Here is an 18,572-nt window from a genome sequence, read left to right as displayed (position 1 = left end):
GTGGCTGTTCATTTCTAGAACTCATGTGAATTATTAAATAATGTTCAGGTTAACCAAGAATATTAAAAGAATCTTTAACATTCAACATTATGAAAGCTACTAAATAATTTTAAAAAGCACTGCCTGCCAATTTTCAAAGCTTCCATGGACCAATATTAATTTTCTGCATCATAAATGTCAAAACTATTGAACCATTGGGATCCAAATTTGTTGTCTCAATGCAAAGAAGGTTTATTGCTGGTAATTTTGTCTTAAAAATAGGTTGGCAAAAAAAGTTCAAAGAGTACGTAAAATGTGTAAAAATATTTTTTTACATTGTCTATTATTAACATGAGACCATGGTTATAATGCAAGGAAAGTTATTTCAGAGGTGTGCGCATCTTTTGTACTGCATTGCACTGTCTTTGGGCGGTAATGTAAACACAAGACGGATGTCGAAATCTGACATGGATCCATCTTTCACATAAAAAATAATGAAATATTCTGGTCATAGGAAATTATTATTTGAATTATCAAAATTTAATGCAGTAAACCTCCTCGGAAACTAAACGAACACTGATGCATCTATTCTTGTTTAAAAATTCCGCTCAGAGAGAACTGGTTTCAATATGTACGCAGAGTATACGCAACTGCAATTAACTTTCCTTGCATTATCACCTTGCTACCCTATGTGTCAAAAACAAATTTATTAAAATTTGAAAATGTTAACACGTTTTAGCGTTCTAATGAATGTCGTTTTTGAGCTATAAAGAAACAATTACAGGGGGGAGGAGTTGAAAACACCCAAGGGCCACCCCCTCCATCGTGATAGGGTTAACAGAATATAGATAGTAACATAAAAAGCGATCACGGCTAATAAAAGATATAATAAGTGTATTTGAATTCTATAGTTGTAGCTTGTTTAGTGGAGGAACAACATTATAATCTTACATTTTATAGCAAAATAATCCTGGTTAAATCTAACCCGGACTCTGCAAGTAATTATCGGAATAAAACCAACATTTAAAAAACGTGAACATATATTGTAAAAAAAATTGTCTTGAACAAAATGATTTTAAAGTCTAATATGTTTTTCAATCTATATAATAGATATTTAATATATTCATGTATATAATATTTAAATATTTGCAACTTTATTAATCTAAAACACAAAGAAAACTTTTTGAAATATGAAAGTTTAAAAATAAAATTAGATGAAAAAATATTTTCTTAAATTTTCTACCCAAACATATAAAAGGCTAAAGGTCTAGGGTTAAAATGTTTGTTCATGACCAGCTATTAAAAAAATATACCGATAACTTTTATAGTTTGGGTGCTTGAGAGGGTTGAAAAAAATGCCTAAAAAATGTGAAAAAAGTGAGAAAAAAAATATGTTTTTATAAGTTTTAAAATATTATGATTTAGTTTCTAGAATTGGCAGAAAATATATAGTTTCATCAAATCTCTTTGTAAAGGAAACTTAGTTTCCAGTCAAAGATGGATTCCCAAGCTAGTAATCTGCAAAGTATTTATCTATAGGAAGTTTGCACGTCCGATCATAACTTGGGAACCCCTTGACTGTAAGTTGTCTAATTAAAACCTCGCACCTCGCACCTCGTGCTTGGTTTAAAAATTGTTTAAATTATATATGATACGGAGAGAACCAGAAAACTCTGGAATAGGAAAACGACCTTCAGACTCAAAATAAGATTTTAAATAGTCAAATGAGACACAGCACTTGTGTAAACAGAAACATTTCACTTAATAAGTGATTTTATGAGTTACTAGTGAAACTATTTACGTTGTTACAACATCCAATACACTTCAAATGATAATAATTTTTGAAATTTTCAAAATGTGGTCTGTGTTTTCTGTCAAAGTGCTTAAAATATGTAATATTTTTACATTAAAAAATGGGTGGGGGACCACTACCGTTATTATGTACACAGTTTGTATTATATGTAAATCAAAGTAAGGCTTTTTTTCTGGTTGAGCTTGAACATTTATGGTTTTAGGACTTGTAAAAGGAAACTTAAACTTTTAGCCTAAATATAAATTGATATAAAAAGATCACACTTGATATTATTCCTTGTCAGTTTAAGAAATTAATTTTGGGTTCTATATAAACTGAATTATTTATAAAAAAAAAAGTTGAATATCTCTTTCGGTATTGGATTTCCTATTCTATTTTCATTCCAACCTGTAGAACTTCTAAACTTCTTTTTATTTATTTCAAATTCATCCAACCCGGCACTCTCTTTAAACTACAGATGGGCATGATGTTTTTATGGTTTATTTTTCAAGTTTTTTTATATCAAGAGGTTAAGATGTTAATCATATTTTAAATTGTATGTTCATATTAGTTGATTTGCTTTAGTTACATATTGTGACAGAAGGCTGAAACTGAAAATAAAATCGATTGATTAAATCATTTTTAATTTTCATTTTGATTATAAGCGCTACAATTTTGCAAAATACATTCTTGTGGAGTCTCTTATAAACTAACCAGAAATTTAACATGCAACATATCTATTCCAATAATTCAACCAAACCAACTCCACGGATTAGATTGGTTCTTTCAACCCAATAAAATCAGAATGAATTGTATCCAATAAACGTCAAAACGACTGAACCGATTGGGACCTCACATGACCCCAAGGAAGGTATAAGAGTTTTAAAAATTTATATCCAAAATTTTTGATTTCCGTAAAATTTTGAAAATTCACAAAAAAACTCGATTAAATAATTCCTTAGATGAACTCGATTGATGTATTTCTCAAACCAAACAACTCGATTATCCTCTTTCAATCACTCCACTTTGCAAAGAAACTACTTTTGAATTAAACTATAGACTTATCCATTTTCAAACTTTAAAACTCAATCCACTTTTTAACCCCAAAAATCCCAAAAAATTTTTAAAATTTAAAAAATTTGTAAACAAACATTTTTTATTTTCGTAAAATTCTAAATATCTACAAAAAATTGTAAATCCGCAACATTTTTTTTCATTGTTCTATCGAAAAAAATGTTAATAGATTGACAATTTATTAAAATTTGAAATTTAAGATGGGCCCTGACAGCCTAGTATTAGAAATTACACAATGATGTTGATTTATTTGCTGTCCCGGACTAACTAAGGTTTATTGGAAGGAAAGCAGGTATTAAGATCTAAACCTTTGGTTAATATATACAACATTATTCTTATCCTATAAACTGATTGGATTGGTTTTGTATTATTTAGCAAGGGGGTTATAAATCAAGTGATATATATATTGTTAGGTTTAATTCCAGAATTCAATAGAATTGGTTAATGAAGTAATCCTTTCTATTTCTCTTCAATGTTTCTTAGAACTGATGAAACATTCTACAAAGAAGTTAGTTTCTACAAAAATAATTTAACTTTTCTAGGATTCCTAATATTTTCATGTAAAAAAAATATTTAAAACCACAAAATTAAATCCATAAATATGATATCTATATTAGAAAGTATATTTCAGTTACAATCAACAACAGTATATAATGAAAATAAGAAATCTACTAGACAGACATCTAACATAGACAAACATGTATATAGACTGACAGACATCTATCTAGACATACTGACATCTATCTAGACAGACAGTTCAACTATCTAGAGACACCCATCTATATAGACAGACTAACATCTATCTAGACAGACTGGCATCTATGTTGACAGACAGACATCTACTACAAAGACTGACATCTATCTAGACAAACGGAAATATAGTAGGCATAATGACATCTTTCTAGACAGACATAAATATACTTGACAGACTGATATCTATCTATACAGACGGATAAATAATTAGACAGATAGACAAATACTTCACAGACATACATCTATCTAGACAGCCAAAAATCTAAAAAGCGAGACAGACCTATACTGGATAGACAGCTATGTTAATATTCTCTAATCCAATTACGTTTCATCCTTTCCTTTCATCTCTAATAAATCCCACGCTCTTCCAATGATGTTTGGGACTTTCCCAAAGGCATTTTCCCAAGCGAAAACTTCCCAAGTATATTTTCCCAAGTGGCAACTTCCCAAATGTTCAATTTCCCAAGCAGCGACTTCCCAAGTCTGTCCTAGGCGCAGTGCTCGCCCCCCCCCCCCTCCAGCCTGTTCTAGCCGCAGCGCTCGGGCCCCAATTACAGCCTATGGCGCCTAAGAGTGCCTAATCTAACCTTTGGGAAGTTGCACATGTGGGAAGCTGCCACTTGGGAAAATGATACTTGGGAAGTAGCCCTTGGAAAATATCTATGGGAAAGTACCCATAACACCGTTTCAATTACATATTATTTAAATTACTTTTTATTCGAATTTTTCAATTTAAATTTATATTGTATTGAGCTACATTTTATTTCTAAAGATTATTTGTATAAAGTGCAGGGAATTATTATATGATGCACATATTGCTTTAAAGCTTAATTTTTGGGTTTTAGGAGCAACCTAATCTTTTATTTAAAAGGTTTTCGAAACAAATTCTAAAAGAAAGAAGCTAGTTTTATCCTGCAGGGATCCATTGTAAAAAAAAATTCTAAATAAATTCCTTATAGTCGTCTTTGAAGTCATTTCCTTTGTGGGTAAACCCTATATAAAGGTGAACAGTAGATCATTGTTACAACTTTGTGACCTCGTAGCTCCCCTAGTTTTTATTTAATGCAAAAGTATGAAGAATAAAAATGTATTCTCATACATGTAGATCGAAATTCAAAACATTTTTGCCTGTCTCAATTCGTGCAATTTACTTTAGTTTGACGTGCAGGAACAATGTTTAGAGAACTGCCTCTGTAAAAAATGAATCTGTAGAATTGGATTAGCGTGACCCAAGTATCCAGTTCTCTAAACCTCTAGGGCTTCTATTGATTAAATTGGTCAACCATGTTTAGCCAGAATATTCATTAACACAGGGTGTTCAACCAGACTATTTATCATCACAGGGTGTTCAACCATGCTATTTATCATCAGGGTGTTCAACCAGACTATTTATCATAACAGGGTGTTCAACCAGACTATTTATCATCACAGGGTGTTCAACCAGACTATTTTTCAATATTGGATGTTCAACTAGACTATTTATTAACAGAGTGTGTTCAACCAGACTATTTATCATCACAAGGTGTTCAACTAGATTTTTCATTAATAAAGGATGTTCAACAAGAACATTTATCAACACAGGGTGTTCAACTAGACTATTCATTAACACAGGGTGTTTCAACCAGATAATTCGATAATTCAGGGTGTTCAACCAGAACATTTATCATCACAGGGTGTTCAACTAGACTATTAATTAATACAGGGTGTTCAACTATACTATTCATTAACACAAGGTGTTTCAACAAGACTATTCAATAATACAGGGTGTTAAACTAGACTAATCCTTTAACACAGGCTGTTTAACCAGACTATTTGTTCATACTGGGTGCTCAACTAGACTAATTTATTAATACAGGGTGTTTGGCTAGTCTATTTATTAACACAGGGTGTTAACAATGTTACTCACTAAAATATTAGGTTTTAACAATAAAAGAGGATCAATTTGTTTTGTTCAATTAAAGATGAGAAAATGAGATTGTTTTCTTACTCTGCTGCAGTAACAACTCAAAAAACAGGAACCTTTACACAAAATATATATAAATAATTTAAAATGACAGATATCTTATTATATTATATACATACATATTATATACATACATATTCTATATACAGATAAACAAAGAAATGGTAAAATATGGATATTTATTTCTAAAAAGGATATAAGCGTAATTTCAAGTAAATCTTCATGCAAAGATAACACTACCCACATCACAACGGTACCGGCCCTGGAAACCTTTTTCTGATCAATAATGAGGAAGATTCTCTCCTTTTCTAGGGTTAAAAGTGTTAAATTCTGATAATTTCTATGTTTTCCCTGCATTATAAATGCAAAGTCACTTTGGCAGAGAAAACACAGTTGAAAATATTCTGTTTTCAGAATAAACTACAGACACAGCTTTCAGGGGTACTGTTGTGAATCGGATATTGCTATCTTTGACTGGAGTGTCACTTGTAATTAATTACCCTTACAGTCCGTTTAATGGTAATGTTGTTTAAAAGTAATGGGTATATAGGGTGAATCAAGTATCATATACACATTAGAATTGTTTCATATTGCTACTTTAAGAGAAGTTGATAAAACTCAAGTATAGATAGACTCCAGAGAATTAGTTAAATGCCGAGATATCAACTGCATAACACGAATGTAGAGTGTAGATTTTAGTTACTATACATTTATAGAGTCAGAGTCAGAGTCCGAATTTAATGAGATTGAGCCGCGTCTTAAATCCGCCAAAAACCGGTTTCAAATGAGCGCCGGCCTAAATCTTGAAACATTGAATACAATTTTAAGTGAAATCAACCATATTTGAGACACGTCTCAACTTGAAGCCGCGGCTCAAATTCTTTAAATTTGGCTTAATATTCATCAGAATGTTTAGTCATAAATGAACATGCTATCCGTGCATTTTTCTTTGACAACTGTTGTTTTTCTACTGAAGGGACAAGCGTATTTCTGCTAAAGAAACAATGAAGAAAATTGACAGAATTAGACACATTTCAAGATAGATAAACAACTTTATCTTTCACATTATCTTTCACATTATTAATAAGATAAAGGTTTATAGCTGAGTACCCCATACCACGTGTCTTAAATCAGACATATAGTCCTCTTAAATCAGACATATTATAGTCCTTTTTAAACAGACATATTATAGTCCTCTTTAAACAGACATATTATAGTCCTCTTAAATCAGACATATTATAGTCCTCTTTAAACAGACATATTATAGTCCTCTTTAAACAGACATATTATAGTCCTCTTTAAAACAGACATATTATAGTCCTCTTTAAACAGACATATTATAGTCCTCTTAAATCAGGCATATTATAGTCCTCTTTAACATACATATTATAGTCCTCTTTAAACAGACATATTATAGTCCTCTTTAAACAGATATATTATAGTCCTCTTTAAACAGACATATTATAGTCCTCTTTAAACAGACATATTATAGTCCTCTTTAAACAAAGAGTCACGTGTAATTTAAGCTTAAAGTCCCTTTAAAACTGAAATTTATCAATAGATCTGTTATAAACTATGAAATGAGTTTCATGATCCATTGTAAAACATGGTTTCCTACTGTTAGAAAGCGTATAAAAAACTTTGAAGTGAATTATTCATTTTTAACAAACTTTTATGAATTATTAGCCCGTTTTAGTATAACAGCAATTATTTGTTTTTCCTCAATTGTATCCCTCCCCCTCCCCTTTTGTTATTGGTTTCTTGAAGGTTGAAGGCTTTGGCCCTGTATATTCTCCGGTATGTTGCTCCGTAGACGGAGCTAGACTGCAGAGAAAGGGACATATCGGAGAAATATTCTATACAAGGTTCTTTCTCTACCTTTACTCTTCTGCAAGGATTACAAAGAGGTGCATAGGGTTACAAAGAAGTACAAAGGAGTACAGAGGAGTACAGAGGAGTACAAAGGGGTACAGAGAATTACAAAGGGATACAGAGGGGTTCAGAGGAGTACAAAGGGGTACATGGGAACAGAGGTGGACATAGGGGTACAGAAGAGAACAAAGGGGTCTAGAGAGGTACAGAGGTGTACAGAGGTGTACATAGGGGTACAGAGGAGTACAAAGGGGTACAGAGGTGTGCAGAGGTGAAGAGCTTGTGGCTAGAGGTAAAAAGGGGTACAAAGGAATTAAGAGTGGTACAAAAGAGTACGGAGAGGTGCACAAGAACACAGTGTGGATACAGGGGTGCAGGAGTAAAGAGGTAGGTATAGGGAGTACCTGCAGTGTATAGATGGGTACAACATTGTGAAGAAGGATACAGAGGAGTAAAGAGGGATAATCTTAGCCCTCTGTTTAAATTCAACTCAATTATTGATTCTAACAATTTCCAAAAATTATAAATATTATAAGAATATTATTGAAATAATGAAGAATGTGTATTTAACTTGAAGAATCCGAATTCACAAGTGTTTAAAAACAAAAGACTGTGCATGCAACAAGTTAATATTAAAATGGAAAACTAAAATTTTAAGTGAAAAAATATAACTTTTTAATAAAAGCTGTTCAGATATTAGTTGTCTTTAATCCAGGAGCTTCTTCTTTCTGATCCTCCTTGCCGATGCCATCCTTGATGTGGTCCTCCGTGGTGGCCTCCAAATCCAGCCCAAGCTTTTTCCCCATTAGCACAGACACATTTAGACATGTCTGGTCTGGAGCTATCAGCACAAGGTGGGGTAGACCAATCACCATTAAGAACAGCATCACTTCCATCATCACAGGCTCCTAACAAGATAAATCATCACTTTATAATTTTTATGTAATTTGGTTTGTTGGGAAGTTTGTAAAATGAATCAGTTTTTAATAACTATTGCTGCCCCATCTTTTACTGGTTTTAGATTTTTCAACCGTTAAATGGAAAAAAAACCGACATGATCTTTTTTGATTGTTATGTACAGGGTGTCCCAAAAAACATTGGAATTACATGACGACTTCAATATCGTCTTTGTTTCATACGGGATTATTTACAAAACATTATATTTTGAATAATCACAGTTAAAACATTTAACACCGAAAACTCCTAGTCTCGGGATTTCCAAGATGTGGTCTACCATTTTTTCACCTTAAAAATCGACTAAGATATTTGGAAATTTGTTCAGAATCTAGTTTATTGAAAATCAACAAAACTGTTTAAATGTTTAATATTTCGGTCTATTTCAAAGAAGCAAAAAAGGTAGACCACATTTTGGAAAGCTCTATTAGACTTTCAATCTTTTTTCTATGTACATTATGTCATTCCTAAATTATCGGAAATCAAAGACGATATTAAAGTCGTCTCTCAATTCCCAAGTTTATTGGGACGTAAATAGAAAAAAAATTATGTAGTTATATATATTTCACTTCCTATGTATAATATGGAAAATGTAAAATTTTAAGTTTAAAAATAGAAATTTACAATGTTCTTACTTTCTTAGCACCAAAAAAAGTTTGTCAGAGCTTTTAAAGAATGAAATTCAGAATCAACTTTAAATCCGAGCAGAAGAGAAACTTAAAGCTCAATGGCCAAAATCAAAAAGACTGTCCCTTCAGCAAAACAAGAACTGTGCTCACCTGGACATGTTGGTTGAGATCCATCAGAGCAGGGACTTGGCTTCTTTGGAGCAGTGCCATCATCACACAGACAGCTGGGCCGAGACTCATCTCCGCACTTCCAACGGTTTTGCCTTTAAGAAATATTGCTTGTCAAAATATTGTTATAAATGGACTGTAAGCAAAATTTCAAATGACATTCCAGCAAAGATGGCAATGTCTAAATCACAGCGGTACCTTAAAACCTTTTATCTGATCTAAACTTCGGAAGATATTTTCGTTTTTCTAGCTTTAAGTGTTTTCCTGCATTAAAAATGCCCAAGTCACTTTTTTAGATTAAAATTGAAAATAATCATTTTATATAATTGTAAACATTAATATCTTATTCATACTTGATCAAACAAAGTTTTTCAGGGTATTGCTGAAATTACGACTATAGTCCATTTAAGCCATGTTTGAATTTTCTTTATCTAGCATGCAAGAAAAACTATGCTAACAATGTGTAAAATTTGCTAAGCTTAGATTCTAGAGCAGGTTTAAATTACAAACCCAGGGTACAAGTGTGTCAAAATAAAGCATTTACCGATAAATCTGGTAACTTGTAAATATGTTGAGATTAGAATTCAAAATTACCTTAAAGGTAATATTCTTTTATTAAGTGACGAGCGGGAGTACATAGAGTACCCTGGTGTATATTATTTTATTTTTACAAATTTAGCCAAAGTGACCACCAGGGTACCCATGAGTTCCCTCAAAATTTTCAGCCAATTTGGAAAAGATTTAGTGAATTCCGATTAACTGTGGTAAACTTGTTCCATTTCATCCAATACTGATTTTTTAAGAAATTAACTTACTTTGCAGTTTCAATATCAGTGCCATCAGCGCAAGTGCACGTGGGTGAAGAGCTGTCTGTGCACATGCTGCTCCATTTCCCGCTGTGACGTGATCCTCCATTGTGATTAGAGTAAGAGTCTGGCTTCTTAGGTGCAGACCCATCATCACACAGGCAGGTCGGCCTAGTGTCATCTCCACACTTCCAACCATTTTGCCTTCAACAAATATTATTTAGCAAAATATTGTTTTATGCCATGTTGAAACTCATTTTTTAGAAGTTAAATTTAAAGTATAATTTTATTTTTATTCCTGGAGGAGGGTGATTGTCTATCAGTTGTTTGGGACTACTTTATTATTTCAGTCATTTATCTCAAAAACTGGAAAATACATTTTTATTCTTTAAGTTGAATTTAGTGCGTTTAGGCATTTAAACAAAAAACTTACTTTGCAGTTTGAATATCAGTGCCATCAGCGCAAGTGCATGTAGGTTTGGAGCTGTCAGTGCACATGCTGCTGTTACGTGATCTGTAGGAGTGAACCACGGCTATTCCAGCCAACATCAGAATAATAAACTTCATTTCTCAATAAACTCTAAATAATCGGTTTACCTATATATATAAAATAAGCCTTTGCCACAACCTCAGGGTTTTATCCCTAAATCTGAACAAGCTAGACTGGTGTAAACCTTTGATATTCTAAACTTGGATTATTTGATCTAAGTTTGAAATATTTAAAGTCTACAACATTATGTTGCAAAGATATAGAAATTCAAAAATCAGCGTTAGTGGAAAAGGCTCAGTTCCTTTAACTAGAATGAGATAAATCATTTTGTGTGCTGTCCAGTGTTGCCTTAAATAGTGTGTATTTGTATACTGTGTTGCATTACAGCCGGCCATTTAGGCTGGCCTATTAATTCAATAATTCCCACACTGTTAAGTCCGGTTCATTTCAAGAACAGTGCCGACATCTTACCAGCTAGAGCAAGCTCTACAGAGCCCGCTATTTAAAACTTCGACTCGAGCCGTAATTCCTCAAACCCGACTATTATAAGACCCAATCTTCGACCCAACTCTGACGACATCTTGTGTCACGTGACGTAATTGACAGCTCGACTTAAGGATCGTTAGACCAATCGAAAATAAAACCGACCTTGGTTGGTTTTAGTGGAGAATAAGGCTCAATGTTGAGTCTTGTTCTCATAAAACCCAGAATGCGCCAATTCCTACCATAAAAATTTGCCAAATATCGAATTTTAAACCGCTTTTTAAACTCAACTCTGTGAAAAATAAGATGCAGCTTGAATCCGAAAGCTCAAGCCCAACAACAGCTTAGACCCGAGGCGTATTTTCCCGAATTTTTTCAATCGCGGGCTCAGAACAACAAACTACACATACAATACAGGTACCTGGAAAACGATACAGTAAACCAAATGAACCAACCAATTCAAGGGGAATTCTATTGGGCAAATGTTTAAACTATAAAGTGCCTTTTGAGGCATCTTTGGAAATAAATATATTGATGTATCATAAACACAAAGATTTTTGTAGAAGCCAGATTGAGCTATATGTGGAAATTTGTTTTTACAATTTGAAATTCATTCTTTTAAGCATTTTATTTCAAAAACATTTAAATTTGGTTTTAAATTAAATATTTTCTCAATTTTTCTTGTTCTTCACAATCATTTAATTTCAAATTTTACATTTCGTTTTCTGAATTAACAATAGTCCCTTTTTTGAACCGTTCTTTGCCGTTTAGTTCTGACCTACTAACTTTCCGACCTAATGCAATATTTGTATCATTTGAGGGTTAGGTTAGGTTATGACAATTTTTGAGCCGAGAACTGCGGCTAGGACAGGCTAGGGGGCCGAGCGCTGCGGCAAGGACAGGCTAGGGGGCCGAGCGCCGCGGCAAGGACAGGCTAGGGGGCCGAGTGCCGCGGCCAAAAGTCCATATAGCAACTGTAAAACCACGTGCTAGTAGGTCGGATGTGTAGTATTGCGGATTTGGCGTAGGTCAGAAGTGGAGTATAGCGGATTTTTGTAGGATGCCTGCATATTTGTTGCGACTTCCGCGTTTTTAGCAATTTTTCCGGCTTATATAGTTTTTGAAATTTCTTCATATTCGTCGATAAAAATTTTCAGTTTACCCGTTAATGACTAAAAAAGGCCCATTCCTGTATACCCAGCAATTTGTAGAAATCTATATTCAGGAAATTTTCTGACTCATATTTTACCAACGTAAAATTTTACTTTTGTAACAGTTGAAAATATAATATGATTTACGTTTTAACCCTGCGCGCTCGGGTATACTTTTTCTATGTAAGACATGGATATAATTGACCATGTTGCCGCAGCGCCCGGCCTCCTAGCCTGTCTTGTTTACAGCAATAATCATGGATTTTAAGCATTTACTATATTGAAACGTGTTTTACTTTGCGTCTATTGGTCGGAGTTGCGTCTATTAGTCGGAGAAAAATGTTGGGTTTCGGGTATGATTTGGTTTAAGACGACATTTTGCGGAGAAAAGTTTTAGGTTTATTGTCTACAATGTTACATTACAATAAACTGTAATCGTACTATCTGAGTTAAAATAAGGAAAATATTGTAGTTTTTCTCTCTGAAAACGTAATGAATCCCGACAAATTCCTTCATTGTGCTTAAGCTTAAATATCCACCATAAAAAACATAGAAAATACAATTAAAAACAATTAATAAGAATGTCGTCCATAAGTAAGATCAGAATTGTGAAATAACCATGCCCCTTGGTCATTGGAGGGTAAATTCGAGTTTTTTAAAGAATTAACATCTCTGTAGATAAATTGGAAATTTAATTCAATTGGAAGATTAAATTTTTATATTTATTTCGAGGTATATAATTTTCAACATTTAGTTTTTTTATGATATTACTGACTGCAGACTATACAGGAAACAGATCAAGGGAGGGAACACATTAAACCCTCATTAAATATAATAGAAAAATATAGTTATACAAACATAGATACAAATAATTATTTCAAAATTCTCAAAATTAATTGTAATCATTCATATAAAGTTCTTTTACGAGTAATGAATTAAGTCTTTGACACAAACTCAGATTTCGTAACACCTATGTCTTTACAACCCAATTTTGTTCAAACTACTATAAATTATGTTGGATCAAATGATCTAAGTTTGAAAAATTAAAAGTGTTCACAATCAGGTTGCAAAGTATGTGAATTAGACAATTTTAGTTTGTGACTTTGTTTGTTGTTAATGGTTGGGGNCAAACTGTTATGATATGTTACCTCTGGCTGGCATAAAAAAAATGTTACAAAAGTATGAATATCTATAAAACTGTTTGAAAACTGTTATTTTGTAAACTGTTATTTTGAAAACTTTTATTTTGAAAACGGGTATTTTGAAAACTGTTATTTTGAAAACTGTTATTTTGAAAACTTTTATTTTGAAAACTGTTATTTTGAAAACTGTTATTTTGAAAACTTTTATTTTGAAAACTGTTATTTTGAAAACGGGTATTTTGAAAACTGTTATTTTGAAAACTGTTATTTAGAAAACTTTTATTTTGAAAACTGTTATTTTGAAAACTTTTAGTTTGAAAACGCTCGTTTCATTTATGATTTGTTTAACCCGACGGATTCAGTGATAAACCTTTTTTTCCGTTTAAAAATCGTTTGATGTGTAACAAAATGCCCATTGCTAGTCCCAGAATTTGTTACAAAGGTTCAATGCTATCGTAGGCAGATTTAATACTTTCAAGAATTTCAAGATTAATGACTTTAATAACATCAATCTCATGAAGATTTATTAGACTGTTCAGTTTTTACGTCTTCTGTCTCAAGTATACGTGCTTCAAACGACTGTGCCTTTAAGTCAGTTCGGTACTTCAGTGAGCACGTCATCACTGCTGTTAAGTCCTCCCCTCACCCCCGCCCCTGTTCTTCCTTTAACGTGTATTGAGATTAAATAAACCAGGATTGTTTGAGATTTGAAAGCTTATTTAAAAATTTATCTGTGATATTAACAAATTTAAAAGGTTCACAAATCAAGAGCTCACTCAAACATATATTTGATGATAATATAAAATATCTAAATATTAACAATACATCCGATTAAATTCATGTTTTTAAGCTCTTTATAAAACTTTATACAATTTTTAGTTTTAGTTTTTTCATAATAAAACCGTTATACTCAATAGTAAATATAATATGTAAAAACTGAAATATTACATCCATTAATTTTTTCCGGTAAAATGCTCGAAAAAATTAACCTTTGCATTTTCTTCATATCTTAAAAACAAGTTCCTTTATATTTCTAAAATGTGCATGTCTTGGGCCACAAAAACGTTTGACTAAATCAAACGGGTAAAATAAACGTCCATGGTGTTGCGACACTTAAAGGTCGACCCGGTCTTCAAAATTCATGCAACTTATTGTAGCAGTCTGGATCTCTGTATTTGGGTGTCAAAAGAGATTTGCTAGTTTGCACTTAAGGGGACTGTAAGCGTAATTTCAAGTGACCCTCCATGCAAAGATGGCAATGCCCGAAATACCTTTGTCGGCTCAAATATGAATTAGAAATACATGTGTTGTTTCTTTAAATTGTTTACTTTCATTTGCGGTTTCTCTGCACTTGTATTTGTGACTAGGTATGTTAACCCTATCTCTGCTGGGGTCCTTGAAAACCAGGATATGCTGGGGGGGGTAAAAACGATTAAGAACCCTACTTGTGACTCGCGCATTTTTTGCAACTAATGAGAAATGATGGAGAAACCTATAGAAATAAACACTTTAAAAGTAATGGAAACTATGGTATCCCCCAGAAACGATTATACCTTCTGACTTCTTTCGAAATATTAGAGATGGGTCTTGTTCAAGGATCAAGTCTTAGTTGATTACTGTTTTATGGCGTCAAACATTATAGAAATCAAACGTATAGAAATCGTTATGCGTATTTTTTGGGAGAAAATTTGTTATATTTTTGAGAAATGAAATACTTAGTGTAAAGTAGATATAATTTTCATAAAATCCTTTTATTTAAATGGTAAAACGGAATTTTATAAAATCACATTAGCATTACTGGAGAATTTTTTATACTGTTGAGAATTTTTTTTTTAAATAAAACTGTATACATATCATTTCATAAAATAGTTTTTTTTAATGCTAACACGCAATTTTATGTAACCTTATAATCATTCATTTATGTTGTCAGTACATAATAAAATCTGGGGGGACCTTAAACACAATAGAGAGCAGTACATATTAATCTAGTTATTTGTATAGTGTCTAGGGTATGTTAAAAAATAGAAAAATGATAATGATAACGTAGCCTTTGCCGACGTCACAAATGTGGCATCAAAATGTAAAAACTTGAATACTCTAGCAGACACAATAAATAAAGAATTAGAAAATATAACTTGTTGGTACATGTCTAATAAACTTACTATTAACTTTGAAAAAAAAAATAGATTTTTGAAAATATGGCTGGACACTTAATTTAACTTCAAAAACTTTTAAAAAAAGATAAACAGGCGATTAACTTTTACCTTTATGCTATGAAAAAAATTAAAAACTTTATACAAGGAATACAAGCTTTGAAACCATTAAATTGCTTTATTACTCTTTTCCCCACTCTTATTTAGAGTTTTGTGCAAAATTTTGAATAATAACTTAAAACAAAAATATTGATAAGATAGAATCATTGCAAAAGAAAGCTATTCGTCTATTGATGGGGTTACCTAGAATAAGTTACTAGAATGAGTCCTGGGCTTTAAACATACTTCCCTTCAGAAAATTAGGAATTTTTAAATTTAAAGGAGATCAACTACCCCGACAATAAAATTTAACATTTTCAAAAATTGCAAAAACGATTACCTTAGAATAGAGTAAAATCTATTAAAATTGGACTGCTCCCTTTTCACAATTTCATGAAAATAAACGACACTATTCTAAACATTGAACTATCAATCTTAATTTCCACATTTTGATCAAATTAAGGTGTTAAGTGTAAATTGTGTCTTTTCAATAAGGGTCAATTGTAAATACGCAATTACAGTTCCTTGTACCAAATCTTTATCCTCGGAATAGAAATATATAAATCTCTCCGCTTATAACAGTTGCTTCTCGTATTCAGAAGTATTCTACATAAAACTTTTCTTATCTAATTCACAAAGGTACCCATTAAACATTTTGCTGAGTAAAAAAAAGAAAGATATTGTTGTCTATCTAGAAACGTATTTAATTCTGATAAATTCATTTGATTTTTTTCACCGCTCTGCTCCTTAAAGAAACCATGATTGAAAATAAATTTCATTGTTAATAAAAAAAATATTAGATTAAGTTCCTTTTGATGTTTTCTGAACCGTGAAATCCAAATTTAATAATAAAATAATATAATAATATAATAATATAATAATATAATAATAAAATAAACAAATTTTCCTTTTTATGTTTCCGTGCCTTAAATTTTCCTCGATGACAAGTTCAAATGTGTTTGAATCAATCTCTGTAAATGTTTCAAAATCAAAATTTATAATCTTATGCAATATTTACAAACCAAATTCAGGACCCCTTACAGGGGTAAATAGATCTAATGACAACCAAGAAAAAATTTAATTTCAAATTAATAATGATCTTTTTTTCAAAAACAATTGTGACATATTTTGATTGGTGCATATATTCATCATTTATATTTGTCTAAAGCAAAATTACATTAAACAATATAAAAGTTTATAATTTAATACTAATACACTTTTCTATGTATATCGCATTTTATGATTGACAAGGTTTGCCAAAAAAAACAGGTGCAATACAAGACTTTTAGCATAAGTATAGATTAGTTATTCAGAGATGGTTTTCAGAAATGGAGTTTCTTGGTCCCAGTCTAGTGTTCTTCGTTTTCTAAAAATGTGGTATAATGACAGCACTGCAATTGGCTTGATAGATTTTCGTACATTGCTTTGAAAATAACACTGGGTTTGCAGAACTTATGCAGTTTTATTGGTGATTTTAATATAGTTCTTTTAAGAAGGATTGGCATCTCATCAATGAAGAAAAAAAAACTTTGCAAAAGTATCAGTCTCACATGAAGCTAGAATTAAGAAGCTAAGCATATTAAAATTTGAATATTTGTTCAATTTTAACTGTTTATTATTTATGCATAAATATGTACATTTTTAAAATGGAAAATTCTGTTCGAACCAAAAATATTGTAATAGTAAAATGTAAATTAAAATTTCTTGAACAAATGATTTTAAAAATGAGACAAATTCGAAATCTTTTAAAACTTAATACATTCTTCAATGGAGGCAAAATACTCTGAGCCGAGAACTTTAGAATGGGTGGATATCAGGATTAATGCATAATCCTCTGTTTTTGCTAATCTCGAGACTAACATAATCTCGAGATTAAGTTAGTCTTGAGATTAAATATTTAGATCAACAAATTTGATTCTAGGAACGCCAGATTGGTTCGTTTTCTTGACTGGAATGGCCTTCACTTAATTTCTCACCCATTTATTTATTAATACATTAGTTAAAATTGGTTACAAAAGAATGTAAAACGTATTATTAAATATTTTTCATTACCGATTAATTTACAAAATGGCCAACAACAAATAAAGAATTTATTTTCAAGGTTGTCATTGGTCAATTTAATTTACAAACATATCTTCCTACCATGCACTTTTGAAAATAATGTTCGGATATCCAAAAAGAGAGAAAAAGGGTGGATTAAGGACTAAAATTAAAAATTTCCACAGTAGATATTCGGATTAAGTAGTTGGGATTAAAGGTTATCCATTCTAAAGTCCCCAGCTCTGAGTTTACTAAAAAAGAATGTGGAAATTCCATTTGTCCAGACTTTCAGTAAAGCACTGTGTCTGGGAATCACTATGCATCAATTAGATTTTGTTATAGCAACTTTCAACCCTCCCCTCCCCATTCCCCCAAATTCATATTTGTAGTTACAAAAATTGATCCCAAAAATGAGCTAAATTTAGACTTTTTAGTCCACGATATTTACACAGATGACAAGCATAAATTATGTGAAACCATTTTTACTCAAATCAAACATGTATTAATATCTCTGTAATAATGCATTTACTGATCACTATTATTATCATAATTATTATTATTAAAAGATGAATTTAGAAAGCGAAATCAATCTTGGGTTCCATCTTCTTGATAATTAATTGAATTTTTTCAAGAAATGAAAATGAAAAAACTTTAAAGATCTATGTTCGTCATCTAACTGTTTAATCTTCGTAGTTTGTTACCATTGCGCACGATGATTTAGATGTATTAAGAACCAATTTAAAGAATTTTAGCCATGTCTATACCTGGGTCAACTTCCTACCGCCGGTTGAATCATGAACCATAATTCCGATATTCCTTAATCTTTAACTTTGAATAGGTGATTCAAATTAGTACCTGGAGTAGGCCGTTCAGCGACGAAGCTCATATTTATTAAATTCGGTATTAAGTGAAAAAAAATGTTATAAAAAAAAATACGCCTGAACACAGAACACAACTCACCTTATTAACAATTAACTTTATCGAACACTAGGATGGAGAGGATGGAGTACCAGGAGTTGCCTAT

At 31.8% G+C, this 18,572-nt stretch overlaps 1 protein-coding gene across 1 annotated transcript; it reads right to left on the bottom strand.

The window, feature by feature from the left end:
• Positions 1–7,976: 7,976 nt before the first annotated feature.
• Positions 7,977–10,587, bottom strand: LOC111715863 (uncharacterized). Its single transcript, XM_023491258.1, has 4 exons — positions 10,424–10,587; positions 10,000–10,194; positions 9,167–9,279; positions 7,977–8,341 (listed from the first exon to the last, which is right to left on the bottom strand). The coding sequence occupies exons 1-4, from the start codon at positions 10,555–10,557 to the stop codon at positions 8,130–8,132; spliced, it is 654 nt and encodes a 217-aa protein (XP_023347026.1). The 5' UTR covers positions 10,558–10,587; the 3' UTR covers positions 7,977–8,129.
• Between the last annotated feature and the right edge of the window lie 7,985 nt (positions 10,588–18,572).

This window comes from Eurytemora carolleeae, unplaced genomic scaffold (assembly GCF_000591075.1).
Source record: "Eurytemora carolleeae unplaced genomic scaffold, Eaff_2.0 scaffold1362, whole genome shotgun sequence".
NCBI classification, from domain to species: Eukaryota; Metazoa; Arthropoda; class Copepoda; order Calanoida; family Temoridae; genus Eurytemora; species Eurytemora carolleeae.
Note: the sequence above shows the minus strand (reverse complement) of the source record. Positions and strands in the feature narration are given on the sequence as shown.

What these genes read in the sequence shown, in the direction of transcription:
- LOC111715863 (XM_023491258.1), bottom strand. Translation starts at nt 10,557, where the DNA reads ATGAAGTTTATTATTCTGATGTTGGCTGGAATAGCCGTGGTTCACTCC. An exon ending in ACTGATATTCAAACTGCAAA is followed by an intron (nt 10,195 to 10,423) that starts GTAAGTTTTTTG and finishes TATTTGTTGAAG; the next exon opens with GCAAAATGGTTGGAAGTGTG. An exon ending in ATCTCAACCAACATGTCCAG is followed by an intron (nt 8,342 to 9,166) that starts GTGAGCACAGTT and finishes TTATCTTGTTAG; the next exon opens with GAGCCTGTGATGATGGAAGT.